At 37.2% G+C, this 25,450-nt stretch overlaps 1 protein-coding gene across 4 annotated transcripts in view; it reads right to left on the reverse strand.

The window, feature by feature from the left end:
* Nucleotides 1-25,450, reverse strand: part of PKN2 (protein kinase N2) — a 102,303-nt gene that overhangs the window by 17,814 nt on the left and 59,039 nt on the right. For all 4 annotated transcript variants that reach the window (XM_006760794.2, XM_015562050.1, XM_015562051.1 and 1 more), the window contains exons 9-16: nt 9,484-9,627; nt 9,101-9,176; nt 5,363-5,537; nt 5,008-5,134; nt 4,143-4,273; nt 3,984-4,059; nt 3,816-3,907; nt 2,503-2,679 (exon numbers count right to left, since the gene is read on the reverse strand). In XM_006760794.2, coding sequence (XP_006760857.2) covers nt 2,503-2,679; nt 3,816-3,907; nt 3,984-4,059; nt 4,143-4,273; nt 5,008-5,134; nt 5,363-5,537; nt 9,101-9,176; nt 9,484-9,627 — 998 coding nt within the window. The remainder of the gene's footprint in view (nt 1-2,502; nt 2,680-3,815; nt 3,908-3,983; nt 4,060-4,142; nt 4,274-5,007; nt 5,135-5,362; nt 5,538-9,100; nt 9,177-9,483; nt 9,628-25,450) is intronic.

Raw genomic sequence — 25,450 nt, forward strand, 5'->3', positions numbered from 1 at the left:
ATATATATATATATATATTAGTGAATGCTTACTATGTGTCAGGTACTGTGATAGATATTTTCATCAATTGGCTTAATCTTAAAGCTTTTAAGGTAAAATATTTTATAGAAGCAGAAAATGATGCTCTCAGAGAGTAATTTGTCTAAAGTCACATAGCTAGAAAACAGTAAAGCTAGGAACTGAACTGATTTTGATTTCATAGTCTCAATCAGTAAAAAGTCACTGGTCATTTATGCGCCAGCCACCTTTCTAGCTATTCTGTTAGTACATAAAAAAGGTCCTTGTTTCTCTGCCTTTTACATCTTATGTAAAAAATAAATACATAAGATGATTTTAGGTAGAAATAAAGTGTTATGGAGAAATAAAATACAATAGAGACATGGGTTGGACAATAGTAATAGTGGTATTTTAAACTGGATACTCAAAAAATGACCTAAGAAATAACATTTGAGGTGAGATCTGAATAATTAGAGAAGTACTTCAGATCTGAAGTAGTGCAACGTATCTTTTATTTCTGTACTTCATTGGGCTTGTTTCATTTGTATATGAATTGCAGTCTCAGCAAAAATAAAACTTTCTAAAGGAAGAACTGGATTTTATATATAAACACACAAAACATATTTTAAAGGCATAACAAAACAGAAGAAATTTGAAGGTACAACAGTATACTACTCTCTGCTCTACATACCTCTAAAGGTTATGATATGAATCAAAGAAGTGAAAATGCTAAATAAATGTCAGTTGTCAAAATATAAACAAGTAATGACAACTTAAAAATAAACCCAATAGAGATTTACTACTGATTTGAGATATGTTTTGAAGGTAGAATTGATCAAACTTGCTAATAATTTGTATGTTGCATGTGAGGAAAAAGAGGATCAAGAATGACTCTCCGTGTTTTGGCTTGTACAATCGATAGATGGCGCTGACATTTACTAAGATGGAGAAGACTAGAAGAGCAGTAGGTCTGGGAAGTGGTGGGTGAGGTCAGGAAAAATCAGTAGCTTAGTTTGAGAAGTTAAATGAGAAATAATATCAGCCATACAGAGGGAAAGTCAAGTAAATTTGGTGAGTCCTGGCTGAAGATATAAATTTAGTGAGTCCTGGCTGGTATGGCTCAGTTGGTTGGAGTGTCACCCCATAAACCGAAAGGTTGCAGGACTGATCCCTGGTCAGGTGTGTATAGTAGACAACTATTCGATGTTTCTCAATCAAATCAAGGTCTCTCTCTCTCTCTTCCTCTTCTTCCCTCCCTCTCTCTAAAATCAATGAAAAATTTATCCTTAGGTGAGGACTTAAAAAAAAAAAAACCTAAATTTGGTAAACACTAGCATGTAGAGCAGTGATGGCGAACCTATGACACGCATGTCAGAGGTGACACATAAACTCATTTTTTTGGTTGATTTTTCTTTGTTAAATGGTATTTAAATATATAAAATAAATATCAAAAATATAAGTCTTTGTTTTACTATGGTTTTAAATATCAAAAAATTTCTATATATGACACGGCACCAGAGTTAAGTTAGGGTTTTTCAAAATGCTGACACGCCGAGCTCAAAAGGTTCGTCATCACTGATGTACAGTGTAGCTATTAAGAGCACTTTCCTAGGTTCAAATCCTAGCTCCACCATTTAAGAGCTATAAACTGGGATAACAATAGGGGGAACTACATATATGTATATGTTTAATCTTGTGTATGCTATTATTTATTTTTTATGCATTTGAATAAGTAAAACGTTCATATTATATCATATTCAAGAATTACAAAAAGGATTCTAATTTAGTCTACTTTCTATATCTTTCATTGGAAGCAATATATATACAACTTTCTTAGATACTTTCAGAGATATTGTAAACATATACAGATACTTAAAATTACTCTTTAAAACACGAATACTAGTATTTCGTACAATAAAATGACACAGACTATTCTACCCTTTCTCTTTCCACTTAACAATGTACTTGGAATATATTTGGTATTTAAAGTCATGGTCATAATGGCATTCCCTAGAGATAAAATGTAACAGAAAACAAAAGTTTTAGCCCTGGCCACGGTGTCTAAGTTGGTTGTGCATCATCCTGTGCCTGTTTGATTCCTGGTCAGGGCACATGACTGGGTTGTGGGCTCGATCCCTGGTAGGGAGCATCTCACATCAATGTTTCTCTTTCTCTCCCATCCTCTCTCTCTAAAAACAACAACAAATCAATTTTAAAAAATTATAAAAAAAAACAAACCCAGCAAAAATTTTATTAAAAAGAATCTAAGTTTTGTATTTAAATTATCAAGTATGATTTAGGGTAATCCATGAAATTTCAACATGGACAACAGAATTAAATAGATTTTTTGTTTTTGTTTTTGGTGGCAAAAGGTAAAAATTTCTAAAGTCTTAGTTTCTATTTGGAAAAGGGGATGGGGGACGAGAATTAATTCAGAGAGCTTTTTTCCTTTCCAGAAAAAAATTAGTCATGAAAAATTCAGAGAAATGTCTAAAGCATACTTACACAGCTCTTGGTTCAGAAAAGACATCTGTATGAATGTGCATCATTAGGTCCCCACCGGCAGCATATTCCATTACAAAGCAAACATGCTCTTTGGTTTGGAAACATGCAAAAAGGTTCACCAAAAATGGATGCCTTACACTATTCACAGTTTCAAAAATTCTTTTTTCACACATCAGGCTGTAAGAGAAAACATTTAAAAATAAATAGGTTTTTTTCTTCCCTTAGGTTCTATAGCTGGAAACAATGCTCTTTAGAAATTACCAAACTCTAAACTAAGCAAAGTTCTTAACTATTATAACTTTAAAACCATAAAATATGTCTTTGTTTTGCTACATATGCTTTAAAAAATTTGGTCTGCTTGATGTATATAATGAATTGAAATATGTTAATGCAAACTAAAATATATGATTAGTATGACAAAGATTATAGAGTTCGCACTGACAGTACCGGAGAAGCACACGTATAGCTAGTGTTATAGTTAACAGAAAAGACTTAATTAGGGTAAACTGTGAAAATTTATCAAGAAATGGTCACAGAATTTAGCAATCTAAAGCATAATAAAAATAAAAGTTTGTGCCAAGGTAATTTCAAGGACAGTCTTTTTAATTCATAAATTACAGAATTCAAGTATTTTATCATATAATATGTGAAGTAAAGATATGCTGCATAGGTTTTAATTTGGAAGGCTGACTGGAAAATAGAGAGGCTACATGAAGAATTCTGTAACATGCTTCAAGAAGCTCCTTGAGAGTGGTATAATTTCTCTGTAAAGTCTATAGAATCATAGGTTTTTTTCTGTAAGAATTTTTACAAGCTGCTAGAAATAACATTGTTCAAAATTTCTGACTCTGGAACATGAATTTTGACTCAATAGAAAAAAATTACTACTCCTTCTCTCCCTGAAAATCAACTTGACTTAAAGTAGAAGAAAATCAAGTCAAATATTCAAGTACAACTTGGAATTAACTTATTTTCATATTTAATCACCCTATTTATGATAGTTTTACTGTTATTAAGTCACAACTTCAGAAAAATAAATAATTTATTTTTATTTCCCTTTATTAACTTATTACAAATGTGTCCTTATCCCCCAATGCCCCCCCACCCCACCCTCTCAATCCTGCCCTCACCCTCACCCCCTGGTGTCTGCGTCCATTGGTTATGCTTATATGCATGCATACAAGTCCTTTGGTTGATGTCTCCCCCTTACCCCCACCCTCCCCTACCTTCTCTCTGAGGTTTGAGCATCTGATCGATGCTTCTCTGTCTCTGGATCTGTTTTTGTTCATTGGTTTATGTTTTAAAAAACTAACCTGTCTACTTCGTCTCGAGCTACAATGTCTCCTTTCTTTAAGGCTTTTATAGCAAACATCTCATTTGTGTGTTTATATTCAGCCAAAAGCACCTGAAATGAGATTAAATAATTATTTCCCACTAGAGTTATTACTTTTGTAGGTATTAAAGAAATATTAAGAGATTACCTTTCCAAAATGTCCTCTACCCAAGACAGCACAACATCTGAAGTCTTGTAGATTAAACTGAAACATTTGTTGAGATCTGAAAACAGCAGTATCAGTTAAAAATAAGGTAAAAGTATGAGACCAAACATGCAGTAGCAAAGTTCTGTATATATTCTTTACCTTCTATCCTCAAGTTCTCGAACTCCACTGTATTCTAGGCTTGATTGAGGAATATCAGCCTCAAATTCAGATTGAGATTTTGGACGTATACTGTTTCTGTCATTTTCAATATCAAAAACAGATTCTGAGTCCTGTGAAATATTAAATACTCATTAAATCAAAGAAACATTCAACTTAGTTAGGTAAGGATAAAGTTAAAATAAAAATGCCAGAAGTCAATATCTGTAAGAAAAGTTAAATTCAGATACTAAATATTCATTTAAAGGTTATTAATTGTATATTGCATTTATCTAAACATGTGAAAAACTTAACACATTAATGCCACCCTCAATGTGTATTCAGAAATCATGTTAACCAAGCCAGAAGAGGAAGAGTGTTTACACAATATATCATTTACTATCAATCATGTTCTTATGCTCTTTTTAGCTGAAGCAGCCTATTTTATCTCTACTGGCCCATGGACATCTAGAGATTTTTGTTTCACTCATAAGAACACAAAACACAGACAATTTAAAAAAAAATCCTCACCTGAGGATATGCTCATTGAATTTAGAGGGGGAGGAAGTGAGGGAGGGAGAGAAAGAAAGAGAAGGGGGGGGACAAAAAGAGAGAGAGAGAGAAATATTGATGTGAGAGAGAACATCGATCTACTGCTCTCCTAATGGGATCCAACCTGCAACCCAGGAATTTGCCCTAACTGGGAATGGAACCTGTGACACTTTGGCCCATGGGATGATGCTCCAACTAACTGAGCAATACTGACAGGACACAGACAATTTTTAAATAATTGAAATGTATACCTCATTCACTATGAAGCTTTTACTGGTAATTCACATGGTAAAAATACAAGTTTAAAATGGCTTGCCTGTTCTGGTGCATCCAAATCTCTTAATTCAGCAGATTCATCCATTTCTCCAAGGGAAGAATCACGTGGTGGGGCTGGAGGAGGTTCAGGTTCAAGATCAAAGTCCAATTTGGTTACTGTAGAATCACTTATAAAAGAGAAAGTAAGTCACCAAAAAGTTATCAAAAATATGTATTATAAATAATCTAAAATTAAAGCAAACAATTTTTAATTTTTAAAAGTAATCAGAATACTAATTTCATCATACAATTTGGAAAAAAATGAGATTTTAAATAGGCCCACTGTAATCAATAGATACAAATGTCACAATTTTTTTGTATTTTATAAAAGCAATGCTTAAATCTTAGACACATACCTAGTTGGAGATGCTAGTTCTGGGATGCGTACATCAACCACTGGCACTGTAGCAGGCCCAGGTGCTTGAGGACTAAAGGTGCCAGAATGATTTACTGTAGGAATAGCTCTTCTCACTAGCCTTCCCCAAGTGGCAATATTAATATTCATTTGAGGAGCTCTGAGAAATGTTTTGCCTGTGGATATTGTAAATAAACAGAACAAGTAATTTTTTACATACTACCAAAAGCTATAATTAAAAAATTCATATTCATTGGCTTATAATTTAAGGACAAATAAAATGTGCCACTTAAAAAATAGTTAACTAGTTGTTATAAATACTAGTGCAAAACAGCAAAAACAGTTTTAAAGATAAATAGGTAGATACTTTATTTTTAAAGTCTAGTAATGATATGTGGTTAAAGCTTAATAAAAATTCTTATCTTTTGGAGATACTAACTATAATATTTAAGAATAAATCAATATGATGTCTGGATTTGCTCCAATTAATCTGAGGCAGTAATGAGTGAAAGAGATATAAAGAAAACAAAATTGGCCATGAGTTGACTGTGGTTGAAGTTAAGTGATGGTACACTGCACTAGTCTCTCTACTTATGAGTATGTTTAAAATATTCCTTAATAAAAATAAATGAATACACAGATAAAAATAAAACAAAAAACAAAGATGGATATCACTTTTAAAACAGTATGGAGAGATTCCAAAAAGGTGCAGAAAAGTAGAAACTACACGGACATGCTCCCAACACCAAACTGGAATTATAATTAAAATACAGATAAACCACCCTGAATAATCAACTGAAGACTAGCTGGAGAGAACCCTGATAACCAAAGATGGAAAGTGGAGACCATATAGAGACTGACGGGAATTGAGGAGACACAAAAGGGCTGGCTAGGCTCCCACAGACAGCAGCTGAATTTTCAGAGAGATATCTCAGCTATGTGGGGTTGCCACTGAGAACTCTGGGGTCTAAACCCCAAGACGGGCCCCCCAGACCAGAACTGAGAAAGGTGCCCACATAACATCTGGCTGTGAAAAGCAGCAGGGTTGCTGTCTACCAGGGAGAGAAGGCTGGAAATGCAGGGACTCCCTTAAAGGGCCAATGCACAAAATTTCATGTGCAGCCACTCACCTTGTGCTATGGCAGAGGAAGGGCAGAGTGGACTAGAGCTGTACGAGCATAAGCCAGGAATGAAACCAGTTGGGGACTATAGGGTTAGAGCTTGGAAGGCAGACAACTGTTTCCTGTGCTGAAACATTCCCTCATACTGCAGAGGACATCTTTCTCCTGCACACCTTTACCATCAAGGCAGCTTTTGCCTGGAGGTAGGTGGGGGGAAAGTAATTGAAAACTTCTTGCCCCACCTTATAGAGTTTCTGAGGCCCATTAAAGAGACTGAAAATAACAATCAGAGACAAAGGCAGGTCTCTGGAGTCTTTGCCCCACCCACTTGGAAAACCTCTCACCCCTTCCAGTAGTGGGTAGCCTAAGGCTAATCAAGACTGAATACCAATCAGATTGCAGACAGAGGCGGGTCTCTGGAGGTTTTGAGTCTTTGCCTGATCTAATCCAGGCCTGGGACAAGGAAAAGCAGATCTTGGTGCACATCTTGGTCCTTTCCAAAAGAACCGAGTCCCAGCAGAGGAAGCCACAACCTGTGGATAGTTGATAGCTCCAAACAGGTACTCAGGGCCAGTCACAAACAGTGCCTGACATTTTCCTGCACTAGTGATTGGGAGTCATAACAGATCTACCTAATAAACAGACACAAACCTAAACAGACAGCCAAAATGGGGAGACAAAAAAACAAGCCCCAAATGAGAGAACAAGAGAATTCTCCAGAAGAAGTGCTAAGTGAAATGGAGATAAGAAATTTATCAGATGTAGAGTTCAGAATAATGACTGCAAAGATGCTCAACAGCATGAATAAAGATATAGTAACTATGAAAAAAGACCTGTCGGAAATAAAGAATGACAACACTAATAAAGAACACACTGGAAGTCATAGCCACAGGGATCAGGCAAGAAGAAATAATGAGAAAGTAAAACTCTCACTTTATGCAGATGACATGATACTGTACACAGAAAACCCTAAAGACGCCATCAAAAAATTACTAGATTTAATAAATGAATTTGGCGCCATCACCGGTCTGGCTCAGTGGATAGAGCATAGGCCTGGGGACTGAAAGGTCCCAGGTTCGATTCCGGTCAAGGGTATGTACCTTGGTTGCGGGCACATCCCCAGTGGGGAGTGTGCAGGAGGCAGCTGGTCGATGGTTCTCTCATCAATGTTTCTAACTCTCTCTCTCCTTTCCTCTCTGTAAAAACTCAATAAAATATATTTAAAAAAAAATGAATTTGGCAATGTAGCAGGATACAAATTAACACCCAGATGTTGATGGCATTTTTTATATACCACTAATGAATTCTTTGAAAGAGAAATTAAACAAACAATCCCATTTACCAGTGCAACAACAAAAAAATTAAAATATTTAGGAATAAACTTAACCAAGGAGGTAAAAGACATGTACTTCAAAAACTACACAGTGTTGAAGAAAGAGATAGGGGAAGATATAAACAAGTGGAAGAATATATCGTGTTCATGGATTGTTAGAATTAACATCACTAAAATGTTCATACTACCCAAAGCAACCTATAGATTCAATACAATCCCTATTGTATTGAATACCAACAGCATATTTCACAGATCTAGAACAAACTCTCCAAAATTTATATGGAACCAAAAAAGACCCAAGATAGCTGCAGCAATCTTGAGAAAGAAGAACTAAGTTGGAGGGATTATAATACCACATATCAAGTTACACTACAAAGCCACTGTAATCAAAACAGTCTGATACTTGCACAATAACAGGCACATAGATCAATGGAAGAGAGGGAAAACTGGACAGATACAGGCAAAAAAATGAAACTAGACCACCAACTTACACCATACACAAGAATAAATTCAAAATGGATAAATGACTTAAATGTAAGTTGTGAAATCATAAAAATAGGAAATCATAGGCAGCAAAATCTCAGACATCTCTCATAGCAACATGTTTACTGATACATCTACTAGAGTAAAGGAAACTAAGGAGGAAATAAACAAATGGGACTACATCAAACTAAAAAGCTTCTTCACAGCAAAAGAAACCATCAACAAAATGAAAAAGGAGCCCACTGTAAGGGAGAACATGTCTAGTAATGATACCTCTGATAAAGGGTTACTATCCAAAATATAAAGGAGTTCATACAACTTAACAAAAGGAAGACAAACAATCCAATTTAAATATGGGCAAAGAACCTAAATAGACACTTCTCCAAAATGGACATAGAGAAGGCCAAGATACATGAAAAAATGCTCAAAGTCACTGATCATCAGAGAGATGCAAATTAAAATGACAATGAGGTATCACCTAACACCTGTCAGAATGGCTACCATCAACAAATCAATAAATGACAAATGCTGGCAAGGATGTGGAGAAAAGGGAACCCTAGTATATTACTGGTAGGAATGCAGACTGGTGCAGCTATTATGGAAACAGTATGGAGTTTCCCTCAAAAAATTAAAAATGGACACAGACAATAGGGTAGTGATGGCCTGGGGCAGAGAGCAGAACGAACTAGAAGGGGTTAACGGGGTTAATACTCTCAACAATGAAGATTTAAAAAAAGAAAAAAAAGTGCACAGATTTTCTTTACTTCAGGAAACACTTAGTATTTGATTTCTTAGTAATTACCTTGCTGTTTTGAAAAAATTTTCTTTTGTCGTTGGAGTTTTGGTCTTCTTTCAATAACTGGATTAAAAAAAGTAACCTACAGTGAAGAAAATTTAAGTTGATATGAATATAGCACTGGATTTATGGTCATGAAATTCATTACATTACTAAGTTTTGAAAATTTAAGAGAACCTTAGATATAATATAGCCCAACCCCCTCTGAGTAAACAAATCAGAGGATAAATTATTTGTCTTAAGATAATATACCTTTTCAGTGGCAAAGCTGAGCCAAGATTTCAAGTTGTACGTGGTTTAGCCTAATACTCTCTTTACTTCTACATCATGCTGTCTACATATATAATTTCAATTACAGTTATGCACATTTAATAAAATACATTTATTACCTCTGCAAATAAAGTACCCTGTGGTTCCAAATAGAGACACATGCCATGCCGTTGGTTGTCTAAAAAGTCTTCTAACCTCAGAAATTTTACAGCACACAGAGATCGCCAATCACGCCAATAAACTGAAATTTCCAGTTCACGCGACTAGGATAATTAAAAAAAAAAAAAGAAAGAAAACAGAGAAGACATCATGGACACACACTTGACTAAAATATCACAAAAAGTATAAAATATAGATACAATAAACAAATAACACACACAATGATTGCACTATTTTAAAGAGTGCTTTTTCAATGTTTCTCTCTTGTAATATTACTTTAATAAACATATACATTTTCATTCAAAGGAAGAAAATTATATTCTGAGAGTCTCCAGCTAAGATATTCCTTTTATATAAAGAATATACAACTGGGAACAACTAAAACAAATGAATGACTACAGAAACTCTTTCCAATCTTACAGCTTCAATCTTTCGGATTTTCCTCCGCCATTTGGCATCCCTTGCTGTGCTATTGCTAAAAGACCTCAGTGCTCACCTCAAAGAACCATTTCAAATCATATTTCCTGTATCAATGCTGAGTCAGAGAAAGGTTATGGAGAATATTTATTCTGCACTTACAGTGGGCCACACAATATGCCAAACACTTAAAGAATATTAGGTCCCTTAACCTTCAAAGAATACCATTGGATAATAGAATTAATAATAGCAGGGGACTCTTGTAGGTAGGGAGAAAAACGGAAATTCAGACTAAGTTTTATAAAAAAAAAGATGTTCAATTATCACATCATCAAAAAAAACACAACAAAAAACAAACAAACAAAAAAACCCGCAGTAAGTCGAATGTCCCCAAACCAGGGTCAAATATATTATACCACATCCATATGAGAGAATACTCTGTAGTCATCTATATACATAAAAGACTAAGCAACTGGATGACTGTTTGACCAGTAGCTATAACACGCACTAACCATCAGGGGGCAGACGTTCAATGCACAGTCAGGGAAACATGTAACAGACTGATGAATCTCAGAGGAAAGTGGGGGAGGGCGGGAAGAGATTAACCAAAAATCTTATATGCATACTAGAGGCCAGGCACTGGTGGATCCCTTGGCCTGGCCTGCAGGGATCAGGCCAAAATCGGCAGTCCGACATCCCCTGAGGGGTGCCAGATTGTAAGAAGGCACAGGCCAGGCCAAGGGACCCTACCAGTGCATGAATCTGTGCACTGGGCCTCTAGTTAAAAATGCTTACATAGGGTAATGCATTTAAGATTTTAACAATCAATTACTAAACGTACTTGAAGAACACAGTTTATAAGTTGGGGAATCAAATCATAAACTGATGTCTACATATATGCTATAATCTACACACATTTTAATTATAAAGCACCAGACTTTTCTATTATTTTGTTTTTCCAGGATTTTGTACAGCATCCACAAAAACAGATAAACGTTTTTTCTTTTAGATCTACACAGTAAATTACTTCTTTCAAATAATGACTTTAAATTTATGAAATTATACATCTTATGTAAGTTCTTAGTATACACAATAAAAAAATCTTTTGACTTTAAATAATAAAATAAGTTGATACAAATGAATACAGAAAACACTTACAAAAAAGAGAACATGAAAAAAATGATTCAAGACACACCAGAGGGTCTCAGCACCAACAGGAAAAGGACTAGACAAAGATACGTATGGCAGTGAATATGTGAGCCCAGTGCCTCCTACCTTGTTTCTTCTCTCTGATACACATTACTATGGGAGAGAAGAAGTATGAATAGAGTATAATTATTTTAAGATAAGCAAATGGTAATTAAAAGCAGTGTGTGAATGCTGTAATATTCTATTCAAGTTAAAGATTTACATATTTGGAAAGTTATTTTGGGAAATAAACAGACTAAATAATTCAAGTAGGGATTGGTAATTTATATTGCATTGCTTTAGGTTACAGAAGGAGAGGCCTCCTTTTCCCTGTCTTCTCCCACTATATTAGGGAGAAGGTCTTGTTATAGTTCAGGCAGATGGGAGGCATATAGATGCTGGGTATGGAATTAGTACTTGTTAACAGTTCTTATACTTTCACACTGATAAGTGATAACATTATACCTTTCACTAGGTGACAGAAGGCCCAATCACCTCATCTGTACATATTCTAGCCACTCTGGTAAAACTCGCATATTGATTCGTTTCTCTATTCTGTCTCTTTATTCTATCCTTTAAACTGAATTATACTAGAAGTTCTGAGATTTGTGATGGAAGGAGATTTCAAAGCCTTAGGCCAGTTTTCCTGGAGTTCTGCTCATTTGCTGAGGTTTTACATATAAAGCTCTTCAAATTTTGTTATTTTACATTGTTCCCTGTGAGTATCATTCTCTCTACAATTTAAGGGGATGTTAGCTATGCTCTAGAACAGAGTGAGATATTTTATGTCAGAAATCATGGAACCTCAATCTTACTTTAATCCCTAACATCCAGTGTGATTTGGATAGGTAAAGCAGAGATACAGTATCAAAGCAAAGTAGCTTCTATATAAATAGATGCCACTAATATTTACTGAATTTAAATTGCAAGTGAGACTGCTCATTTGCTGGCAATTTTCCAGAAGCAGGTCAGTTTTATAAAGCAAGGGCATCTTTGTAGGTAATGTCAAATTCTAAGAGTAACAAAATGCTAGATGGAGTAAAATGATCAAAACAGCTGAGTAGTATGTTTTGAGCTAAGTACTGATTGGCAGTACTGGCAAACTGTCCCAAGTTGGTGTTTCATTTTGTTTTTTAATGAATTTGAACACAGGACAAAAGAGAAAACTTGGTGGTAGACCTATGAAATCTGTATGGTTTGTGTAAAGCCTCTGCAAGGTCAAAAAGTAAATAAAAAGGCAAGAGACACTGAATCAGTTATAAGTGTAAGTGGGGAAAGAGAGCAACACCTTAAAACATATGTTGTAATTAAAAAAAACCCAGTACACATTTAGCATAAAAAGAACTGAAGCACAAAGAAGGCAGAGGTTCCCAAACTGTTCTTGAGGAACTCTGGGGCAACAGAGATATTTTGACTTTTCAAAAGAAACACAGTGACATCTGCAGGACACCATAAGAAACAGTCAACAGAACGTACCACATTCCTTTAGATGACATAATCTTTGCTAAACTGGGTTTTCAATCATTTATTTTTACCACATGAAATATCAATGTGGAATAGGCGATAAGGCTGCAGTGTCCAATCTGATTCCAAGCTTTGAGAAATTATATCGTATGCAACAGGCAGATATAGCCCATGAGTAAAGGTTATATATATAGCAATGAAAAAAAGTATTTAAAGGGTACACTGTAATGATTTAATATATGTATACAATTTGAAAGGATTCCGCTCATCTATTTAATAAACATGTACACCTCAAATATTTTAAATATATTACATGATTATATAAATATAGAGATGATATTATATAGAAAAGTATATATTTGATGAGAACATTTAAGTTCCATTCTCTTAGCAAATTACATTTATACAATAGTGTTATCAACTATAGTCACCATATTATACATTAAACTAGAGGCCCGGTACACGAAATTCGTGCGGGGGGGGGCGGGGGAGGCGGTGTCCCTCAGCCCAGCCTGCCCCCTCTCACATGCTGGGAGCCCTCAGGCGTTGACCCCCATCCCCCTCCCATCGCAGGATCGGCCCCTTGCCCAGGCCTGATGCCTCGGCCAGAGGCATAGACCCCCATCCCCCCCCGATCGCCTGATCGGCCCCTTGCCCAGGCCTGATGCCTCGGCCAGAGGCATAGACCCCCATCCCCCCCCGATCGCCTGATCGGCCCCTTGCCCAGGCCTGATGCCTCGGCCAGAGGCATAGACCCCCATCCCCCCCCGATCGCCTGATCGGCCCCTTGCCCAGGCCTGATGCCTCGGCCAGAGGCATAGACCCCCATCCCCCCCCGATCGCCTGATCGGCCCCTTGCCCAGGCCTGATGCCTCGGCCAGAGGCATAGACCCCCATCCCCCCCCGATCGCCTGATCGGCCCCTTGCCCAGGCCTGATGCCTCGGCCAGAGGCATAGACCCCCATCCCCCCCCGATCGCCTGATCGGCCCCTTGCCCAGGCCTGATGCCTCGGCCAGAGGCATAGACCCCCATCCCCCCCCGATCGCCTGATCGGCCCCTTGCCCAGGCCTGATGCCTCGGCCAGAGGCATAGACCCCCATCCCCCCCCGATCGCCTGATCGGCCCCTTGCCCAGGCCTGATGCCTCGGCCAGAGGCATAGACCCCCATCCCCCCCCGATCGCCTGATCGGCCCCTTGCCCAGGCCTGATGCCTCGGCCAGAGGCATAGACCCCCATCCCCCCCCGATCGCCTGATCGGCCCCTTGCCCAGGCCTGATGCCTCGGCCAGAGGCATAGACCCCCATCCCCCCCCGATCGCCTGATCGGCCCCTTGCCCAGGCCTGATGCCTCGGCCAGAGGCATAGACCCCCATCCCCCCCCGATTACTGGCTCTGACCCCCGCCCAAGCCTGAGGCCTCCAGCAGAGGTGTCAGGCCTGGGCAGGGGATCCCAAGCTCCCCTCGGTTGCCGGCTCCGCCCCTGCCCCTAGAGGACGCCTCTGGCTGAGGCGTCCGGCCCGGGCAGCGGGGACCCGCAGCTGCAGCGGCCCCGCGATCGAGGGCTCCGCTTTAGGCCCAGGCAAGGGACCCCTAGCTCCCAGGACTGCCAGCTTTGACCGTGCCCAGCTCCCATCGCTGGCTCCACCCCTACTTCCTGCTATCACTGGCCAGGGTGGCAAAGGTGCCTGATTCTCCGATCAGGGCTGGGGGGCAGGGCAAAGGCAGACCCCAGGGCCGCCTTTGCCCTGGCCCCTGGCTCTTAGCTCCCCCCTGGGTTTCCGATCACTGTCAGTGGCAGGGGGCTTCTTCCTGCTTTCCCTTCCGCCTCCCTGCATTGTGCCTACATATGCAAATTAATCGCCATCTTTGTTGTCAGTTAACTGCCATCTGAGTTGGCAGTTAATTTGCATATAGCCCTGATTAGCCAATGAAAAGGGTAGCGTCGTACGCCAATTACCATTTTTCTCTTTTATTAGTGTAGATGTTCAGAACTTATTTATTTTATAGCTATAAGTTGTACCTTACTAACCTCTCCCTACTTCCCAATCCCAGGTAAACACTTTCTGCTCTCTGTTTTTGTGTTTTTAAATATGTTTTTATTGATTTTAGAGAGAGAGGAAGGGAGACAGATCAAGAGATAAAAACACTGATGAGAAAGAAACATCAATTGGCTGTCTCTTGCATGCCCCTAATGAGGATCAAGCCCACAACCCGGGTATGTGGCCCGACTAGGAATCAAACTGGTGAACTCTTGGTTCATGGGTCAACCCTCAAACATTGAACCACAATGGCCAGGCTAGATGTAGATAAGTTTTTATGTATCCTTCTAGAGACTTGACTTAAGAGTTCCTGTTTGTTATCAATTCTGAAAAATTCTAGGCCATTACTGTTTTGGGCAGGGCCACTGCCCCATTCTCTCCATTCCCTCATTCTTGAACTCTACTTAGTGTATTAATCATTCTCATTCTATCCTTTAAGTCTCTTGGCCTCTTTTTTCATATTTTTCATCTTTCTCTGTGTTGTACTCAGGTAATTTCATTAGCTATATTTTCCACACCACTAACTACCTTGTGGTATTTAACCCATTCATTTGTTTTTCAATTTCATATGTTTTGTTTCCTATTTTTATAAGTTTTATTTAGTTCTCCTTCCCACCCAGCTTTAACAATTTATCAATTAATGGTAAATCATGTTTCATCACCACCTTTCCTTCAATTATTCTGAAGTATATCTCTGATACCTAGAATCACATTTTATTTATTTATTTCTAAAAAAATTCTGCCTCGTCTTGTTGGTTCATTATTCATTCTTTGCTCATGTTTTTATTCTTCTATTATTTATTTAAATAGTTTAAACATTTATTTTACATTCTGTAACTAATAATCCCATTATCTGTTGAGATTATTTTTGACACAAGCTCATCTATGGCAGAATACTTCCCTAAACTTCTGAACAGAATTTAATAGTTTTTATTTTATCTAAAACTGTTTTGTTTTGAACCTATCATACTGTAAGTACGCTTATAGAAAGAACATTTCTGGCTCCTTTGTATTTCTCACAGTGCTAAATGCAGACCTTGCATATTAAAGATAACAGAAGTAGAAAAAAGCTAAAACATCTGCTTATAGTGTGTTTTAGAGCACTGACTTTCTAATAACAGTTGAGGGATGGAGAATTAAATCAAATTCAACTGTGTGGGGGAGGGTGGGAGTAGGTAAGAAAACAAACATGTTCAAATTACATGTTTTCCCCCTCCTCAGATTCTAATGTGTATCTATTTGAGAATCTATTTGGAAATCACTGTACCAATTAGAGGTGTCATTGTTCCTTGGGTAGGTTGAAGTGTGGGGAAAAACAAACAGAGGAAATTTTTAGTTTTTAAATTATTTCACAATAAGGTATTTTTATTCATACCATCAATACTTAATGAATATAAACATTAAGTACTGTGATAGAGATACAAAGAAAAACAATTTATGGTCCTGTTTTCAAATAGTTCATAGTTTTGATGGGGAGATAGAAAAGTAAATAAATTTGACTATAAAGACAAGAAGCACAATAACACAAAAGAGAGAGCTGACCATATTTGCCCCCTAAGGGTAGCTAGTAGAAAGATCAGAAAAAAAATCAGAATTACTCAAATTGGGTTTGAAGAGATGAATCACAAGAGCAAAAGAGGGGAGGACAGTAATCAGAGGGAAAAGAATGTGTAAAATTAAGCAAGCATATAGTATATTATAGAGATTGGAAATAGTTCTATGTAGTTGGAATCTAGAATATATATAGAAATGACTTGGAAAATGAGAGGTAGAGACAGGTTAGGAATGGCTCTGTAACCACGGACTTTGGTTTTCAACTTGCAAATTATAGGCTGCAACTAAAAGATTTTAAATCTAGAGGAACAGAGGTCAAATTAGATCAGGCAGTATGGTAGTTAAACACAGGGGGCGCTACAATCACGACTGCCTAGTGCTGCACACTCAATAAATTCCCGTAACTAACAGGTTCAATTTTTTTTTTAAATATATTTTATTGATTTTTTACAGAGAGGAAGGGAGAGAGATAGAGAGTAGGTAACATCGGTGAGAGAGGAACATCGATCAGCTGCCTCCTGCACACCTCCCACTGGGGATGTGCCTGCAACCCAGGCACATGCCCTTGACCGGAATCGAACCTGGGACCTTTCAGTCCACAGGCCGACGCTCTATCCACGGAGCCAAACCGGTTTTGGCGACAGGTTCAAATTTTATCTATACACCACTTGCTAGTTTTAGACTTTGAGCAAATTACATATCATTTGTGGGCCTCAGTTTGCTTATCTGTAAAATATGTATTATTATAATATCAATACTATATTGACATTATATTGAAAACAGGTAAGCCCAGCCAGCGTGGCTCAGTGGCTGAGCATTGACCTATGAACCAGGAGATCACGGTTGGATTCCCAGTCAGGGCACGTGCCCAGGTTACGGGCTGGATCGCCAGAGTGGGGCATGCAGGAGGCAGCCAATCAATGACTCTCTCTCATCACTGATGTTTCTCTTTCTCTCTCTCTCTCTGAAATCAATAAAAATATATATATATAAAAGGGTTAAAACAAGCTCAGCACATAGTCAATGTCCAGTAAATGTCAGCTATGATGATGATGATGATGATAATATGCACTTAAGCAAATCTACCATGGCAGAAGGATAGAATGTAAAACAAAGAGAAAAGTTAGCCTACTATCGTGAAGAACATAGGTTTTGGCTTCAGATTGGCTTGGCTTTGGTGTCAGATGCTTGTGTTGATTCCCAAAGCTTTCTAGCTGTATGACCTGAAAAATGTTACTTAAAGTCAGTAATCCCAAAACAGTGATAATAACTGCACACATGTCATAAGATTATTGGGAGGATTACACGAGGCATTATATGTAATGTGTCTTATTCATAACCTATTACAGAAGAAGTTTCAGCGCTAACTGGGGAGACAAAGAAATATGCCTCAAATGAAAGAAGAAGAGAAATCCTGAGAAACAGAACTAAGTGAAATGGAGGCAAGCCAGCTATCAGACAAAGACTTCAAAACACTGATTATAATGATGCTCTAGGAACTTAGGAGAAGAATGGATGAACTCAGCAAGAACTTAAACAAAGAGAGTAAACATAAAAAAAGCCAAAGAAACTGTAAAAAAGAACCAGTAAGAAACGAAGAATACAACACATGAAATGAAGATTATACTAGTGGGATTCAACAGCAGGCTATACAAAGCAGAGAATACAGTCAGTGAGTTGAAAGACAAAATAGAAAATACCCAACCAGAGCAGCAAAAAGAAAAAAGAATGTGAAAAATAAAGATAATCTAAGGGACCACTGGGAAAACATGATAACAACATCTGCATCATAGGGGTACAACAAGGAGAAGGTAGAAAGCAAAGAATAAAGAATCTATTCAAAAAATAATGACTGAAAACATCCCCAACCTGGTAAAGAAAATAGACAAGTCCAGGAAGCGCAGAGAGTCCCAAAGGAAATGATCCCAAAGAGACATATCATAATTAAAATGGCAAAAGTTAAAGACAAGGAGAATCTTGCCCTGGCTGGTGTGGCTCAGTTGGCTGTAGCATCATCCATACATCAAAAAGTGGTGGGTTTGATCCAGGTTAGGGCATGTGTGGAAGGTAATCAATCAATGTTTCTCTCTCTCCCTTTCTCTCTATAAAAAACAAAAATACAACCCTCCCATCAAACAAACAAACAAACAAACAAAAAAACAGCAAATAACAATAAAAAGCAAAAAATAAAATAAAGACAAAGAAAGACAAAGAAATTTTTAAATGCAAGAAAAAAGGAAGTTCTTAAAAGGAAGTTTCCATAAGACTGTCAGCTGTTTTTGCAATGGAAACTTTTCAGGCCAGAGGGACTGGCAGGAATTATTCAAAGTGATGAAGGGAAAGAACCTACAACCAAGAATAATCTACCCAGCAAGGGTAGCATTTAAATTGAATGTAAAATAAAGAGTGTCCCAGACAAGAAAAGATAAAGGAGTTTATTACCACCAAACTAGTATTTTAAGAAATATTATAGAGTCTTCTTTAAAAAAGAAGAAAAAAAGAAACATAGTTATAACAAATAAAGTGGCAATAAACACATACTTCTCAATAATCACTTTAAATGTAAATAGCTAAAATGAGCCAATCAAAAGACACAGTGTTGCTGAATCAATAAGAAAACAAAGCCCAAATAGATGCTGTCTACAAGAGACCCATCTCAGAGCAAAAAGTAAAGAGACTAAAAGTAAATGGATGGAAAAAGTTATTTCATGCAAATGGAAATTAAACAAAATAGACTCTAAAACAAAGGCTATGATAGGAGATAAAGATGGACATTATATAATGATAAAGGATCAACTGAAAAGAGGATATAACTCTTGTAAACAATCATGCACCCAATATAAAAGCACCCAGACATACAAAGCAAATCATGATGGACATAAAGAGAGAGATCTACAGCAATAGAGCCATAGTAGGGGATTTTTAACACCTGATTGAATCAATAGATAGACTTTTCAGATTTAAAAAATCAAGAAAGAAATAGTGGCCTTAAATGACACAATAGTCCAGATAGATAAATTGATATTTTCAGAACATTTAACCCCAAAACAGCAGAATGTACATTCTTTTTAAGTGCACAAGGAACATTTTTCAGGATAGACCATATGTTAGGATACAAAATGAGGCTCAATACATTCAAGATCATATCAAGCATCTTGTCTGGACACAATACTCTGCAATTAGAAATCAATTACAAGACAAACAAACAAAAACACAAAAAAAACCCCACACAAACACACGGAGGCTAAACAATATGTTACTAAACAATGAATGGGTTAACAATGAGATCAAGAAGGAAATAAAAAATTATCTTGAAACAAATGAAAATAAACACATAACAACGCAATCTATGGGACACAGCCAAAGTAGTCCTATGAGGAAAATGCATAGCAATACAGGCCTACCTAAAGAAGAAAAAAACTCAAGTAAACAATTAACCTTACACCTAAAGGAAATAAAAAAATTTACAACAAACAAAACCAAAAGTGAGTGGAAGGAAGGAAATAATAAAGATCAGAGTGGAAGGAAATAATAAAGGTCAGAGCAGAAGTAAATAAAATAAAGCTAAAAAATACAAAAGATCAATGAAAACAAAAGCTGTTTCTTTGAAAAGATAAACAAAATTGATAAGCTATTAACCTGATTAATCAAAGAGAGAAATCCCAAATAAATAAAATCAGAAATGAAAAAGAATAACTGATGTCACAGAAATACAAAGAATAAGAAAATACTATGAACCTAGATGGCAACGATTGGACAATATGGAAGAAATGGATAAAGTCCTTGAAACAATCTTCTAAAACTGAATCAGGAAGAAACAAAAAATATGAACAAATTGATTACAACTAATGAAATCGAAACAGTAAATAATTAATTAAAAAACTCCCAGCAAACAAAACTCCTGGACTGGATGGGTTCACAGGTGAATTTTACCAAACATTCAAAGCAAAACTAACACCTATCCTCAAAATATTCCAAAAAACACAAGAGGAGGAAAGACTCCCAAGCTCATTTTATGAGGTCAGCATTACTCTGATTCCAAAATCAGATAAAGGCACTACAAAGAAAAATAATTATATACCAATATCCCTGATGAACAGAGATGCAAAAATCCTCAACAAAATATAAGCAAACTAAATTCAAATAATATAGTAAAAAGATCATACATCATTATCTAGTGGGACTTATTCCTGGGGTGCAAGGTTGATACAATATCCACAAATTAATGAATGTGATACATCACATACGCAAAATGAAGGATAAAAATACTATGATCATATCAATAGATGCAGAAAAGCAGTTAATATCCACCATCATTTATGATAAAAATTCTCAGCAAAGTGGGAATAGAGAAAACATGCCTCAACATAATCATGGCCATATATGACAAATCCATATTCAAAGGAAAAAAACTGAAAGTATTTCCTTTAAGACCTGAAACCATAAAACACCTAGGAGAAAACACAGGGAGTCAAATCTTAAACATTTCTTGTAGCAATATTTTTTCTGACATATCTCCCCTGACCAGGGAAACAAAAGAAAATAATAAACAAATGGGACTACATCAAACTAAAGAGTTTTTACATAGCAAAGGAAACCATCAACAAAACAAAAAGATAACTTGCTGAATGGGAGAACAAATTCTCCAATGGCACATCAGATAAGGGGTTAATATCCAAAATTTATAAATAACCCATACTACTCAACGCCAAAAACAAATGAAGAAACAAAACCAACCAATACAATTAAAAATGGGCAGAGGACCTGAATAGATACTTCTCCAAAGATGACATACAGATGGCCAACAGACATATGAAAAGATGCTCAACAGCACTAATCATCAGAAAAATGCAAATTAAAACCACAATGAGATATTACCTCATACCTGTCAAAAGTGGCAATCGTCAATAAATTAAACAATAAGCGCTGGCTAGGATGTGGAGAGAAGGGAACCCTTGTGCAATGGTGGGGGGGTATGCAGATTGGTGTAACCACTATGGAAAACAGTAAAGAAGTTCCTCAAAAATTAAAAATGGAACTGCTTTATGACCCAGGAATTCCACTTCTGGGTATTTATCTGAAGAAACCCAAAACACTAATTCTAAAGAATATATGCATTCCTTATGTTCATTGCAGTGTTATTTACAATAGGCAAGATATGGAAGCAATCCAAGTGCCCATCAATAGAGGAGTGGATAAAAAATTAGTGGAAAATATATACAATAGAATATTACTCAGCCATTAAAAAGAATGAAATATTGCCATTTGTGACAGCATGAATGGACCTAGAGGATATTATGCTCAATGAAATAAGTCAGAGAAAGGCAAATACCATGATTTCACTTATATGTGGAAACCTAAAGAACAAAATAAACAAACAAACAAAATTGAAACAGACTCACAGACACCAGAGAGAGTGGACTGGTGTTGCCAGATAGGAAGAGTGTTGGGGGACTGGGTGAAAGAGGTGAAGGGATTAAGAAGTACAAATTGGTAATTACAAAACAGTTATGGGGATGTAAAGTATAGCATAGGGAATACTGTCAATAATACTGTGATAACTATGTATGGTACCAGGTGGGTACTGGAAATAGCTGGGAGGGGGCTGGGGGAGAAAGAACACTTTGCAAAGTTATGATTCCCAAAACCTCAGCTTCTTCTTCTTTAAAATGGTAATATGCCTGGGTGCTGTGGCTCAGTGGTTGAGCATCTCCTATGAACCAGGAGGTCACAGTTCAATTCCTGGTAAGGGCACATGCCCAGGTTGAGGGCTTGATTCCCAGTAGGGGGCATGTAGGAGGCAGCCGATAAATGATTCTCTCTCATCATTAATGTTTCTATGTCTCTCTCCCTCTCCCTTCCTCTCAGAAATCAATAAAAATATATTTTTAAAATGGTAATAATTACACCTTACTCAAGAATCCATTGTAAAAATTAAATTAAAATTAATAAATAAAATAATTGAAATTAATTAATGATTAATACAAGTGAAGAAACATTTAAAAAAACACAACAGAATTATGATAAAAAAAAATAAATAGCATCCAAGGGGTTTGAGGTGGAGTATAAGTTACTTAAAGAGAAAAAGGTGAAAGAAAAATTGCCAGTAATGGAGTCAAGATCTGAAAACGGAGACAACTTTTTAAATACAGCTGAGGCTAGAAACTAAAATTTACAGTAATTGGTATGAACCATTTCAGCAGCATTCAGCAATTTGGAGCAGATTAGACAGATGGCAGAACTGATTTGCTGTTGGGAGTTTCCATAGCAGGTGTGGTATAGAGAGAAAGTTCAAAGATGATGTAGAGGCATCAATATGAAAATGGTTCAGGGTAACACGGGTTTTGGAGTAAATAGAGGAAAAAAAATCTGGTAGGAACTGATGAGTTCCTTCCGGAAGAATCAAAAAAATGGAAGTATTTTATTGGATATCTAGCTTAGTGATGATGAAGTACAAGAGGCAGATGAACAACAATAATACCATGAGTTAGCGTTTACTACATAACCATATGTACTACAAGGTATTAATCTAGGTTAGTGATGGCGAACCTTTTGAGCTCGGCGTGTCAGCATTTTGAAAAACCCTAACTAAACTCGGGTGCCGTGTCACATATAGAAATTTTTTGATATTTGCAACCATAGTAAAACAAAGACTTGTATTTTTGATATTTATTTTATATATTTAAATGCCATTTAACAAAGAAAAATCAACCAAAAAAATGAGTTCACGTGTCACCTCTGACACACATGTCATAGGTTCGCCATCACTGATCTAGGTGCTTTGTGTAGTTATCTCATTTAAGGAAATAGTTGTAAGATTTGGTGAAAGTTCAGCATATTGAATTTAAGATTTCAGAACAATTCATTGCTAAAATGTCAGGAAGTAAAAATACACTGGGCCTGAAGTACTCAAAAAATTTGAAATAATACTAGGCTAAAGAAGTGTTTAGATATACAGATTTTTTAAAAATCTCTCATAATGATGGCTAATGTTAGAGTGAAGAATCAAAGTCCTTAAGCAACATTGGAGAGTACCTAAATGATCAAGAGGTGACAGAGATGAGAAAGAAAAATAAAAGTAGACAATTATATTAGAGGCCTGGTGCACGAAATTTGTGCACTCAGGGGGTCCCTTAGCCCAGCCTGTGCCCTCTTGCAGTCTGGGAGCCCTCAGGAGATGTCCCACTGACAGCTTACGTGTGCCGTCAGTGGGACATCCTTAGTGCTGCCGAGGAGGCAGGAGAAGCTGCCGTTACCACCACTGCACTCACCAGCTGTGAGCCCAGCTTCTGGCTGAGTGGCGCTCCCCCTGTGGGAGTGCACTGACCACCAGGGGGCAGCTTCTGCATTGAGTGTCTGCCCCTAGTGGTCAGTGTGCATCATAGCAGTTGGTCGTTCCCCTTTCCGGTCGATTTGCATATTAGCCTTTTATTATATAGGACTAGAGGCCCAGTGCGTGAAATTCAAACACTCAGGGGGGGAGGAGAAGGTCCCTCAGCCTGGCCTGTGCCCTCTCGCAGTCCGGGAGCCCTTGGAGGATGTCCGACTGCAGTGGAGGCGGGAGAACTCCCGCCACTGCAGCTGTGAGCCCGGCTTCTGGCTGAGCGATATTCCCCCTGTGGAAGCGCACTGACAACCAGGGGGCAGCTCCTGCAATGAGCATCTGCCCCCTGGTGATCAGTGATGTCATAGCGATCAATTGTTCTGCTGTTTGGTTGATTTGCATATTACCCTTTTATTATATAGGATAGTTTGTTTCAGAGGACTCACATAGCCTCAAAGGAGGATATGACATGTAATTTGATAGTAGCAGAATTTACCTCAGCAAAAGAGAGGTAAAAAGTATAAATGTTACTATAGCTCCAGTATAAGTTAAAAAAAACAGCATCTCAGATTAAATATGCTCAATGTCAGACAGCTCAGACATGGAGGAAATTTAAATGTCTCTGTGTTCCTATTCTATGACTTGTTCTATATTAAGATGCTTTACTCCCCATTAAAAAGATGTTTCATGCATTTTTATCCTTTTATAGGGAGGAAAGCATCTTTCTCACTGACATAGTTTCTATGAGAGATCATTTTCACTTTTTGCCTAAATATCTAGGTTTTTACCTCAACCTTCTTATTCATGCCCCCTTGTGAGTTATCTGATAGAAGACTTTCTTCCTTTTTTTCTTGAGAAGCAGGCCATTAAATGAAAGAATACAATGTGTCCTCCTCCCTGCCTTAAGTTTTACATGGGTTGGGGCCCACAATGTTGCTGCATACTCAACCACAGTGTCAAATATCAGCTTATATTTTTGTAATATAGGTGAGGATATTGACTGTGCATGGTTGTTATAGTTTAACCTTCTTTAATGTAGTATAAATAATTTCTGAAAATTTGAAACCAATACATAGTCATAATCTGGTATTCTATCTTACACCCCACCCTCTCACTGCTATTGTCATACCAATAAATGCAATCTTTCTACGATCTCAGTTGTCTACATCCTTTTCTCTGACCATCACCTAACATTCTGACTTAACTCTCTAGAGTACCTCAACATCTACTGACCCTTCAGCCTCACTGTTACTTCCAATCTGGTAATCCTTTTTACTGGCTTTCACTCTCTCAATGTCCTCTCTTACTCCTTTTTCTATTTATTAGTGAACATTCTCTATTACTCTGCTTTTAACAGCACTGATTCCTGATAAATTTTCTAAGTTTCAGTTCTAAGGACAGGGCTCATTCCTGTTTCTAACAGTAATAAAGATCATTCTCTTTTACAGTAGTAAGGTTAATCAAAATAAAATGTGAAAGGGAAAAGATATGGGTTTAGTATACCCTCTTATCTTTTATTTTAAACTCTCATGGGAGAATTAAGCTTTTTATAACAGGAGAGCTAGGGGAATTCAGGAAAAGTTGAGAAATTACATAGCTATTTTGCTTCTAATCAACACTAATAAAGACCAAATTTTATAAAAAAAAATATAAATAAGGTAACCCGATAAGAACAGAAAGAACACAGAACTAACAGTCAGTAAACTTCACTAAGAATTCTGGATTATACCTTAGGCCAGTGATTTTCAACCTTTTTCATGTTATATGGAACACATAAACTAATTACAAAAATTCTGTGCCACACCAAAAGATATATTATGTATTTTGCCAATCTGGAAGAAAAAAAATATATGTAAAATTTTGACTCAGTCACACTGGATGACTATTATTGTGTTGGTTGTTGCCCCCCCCCTTTTTTTTTTTTTTTACAATTTAAAGGAA

The sequence above is a fragment of the Myotis davidii genome, unplaced genomic scaffold, assembly GCF_000327345.1.
Source record: "Myotis davidii unplaced genomic scaffold, ASM32734v1 scaffold156, whole genome shotgun sequence".
Taxonomy (NCBI): domain Eukaryota; kingdom Metazoa; phylum Chordata; class Mammalia; order Chiroptera; family Vespertilionidae; genus Myotis; species Myotis davidii.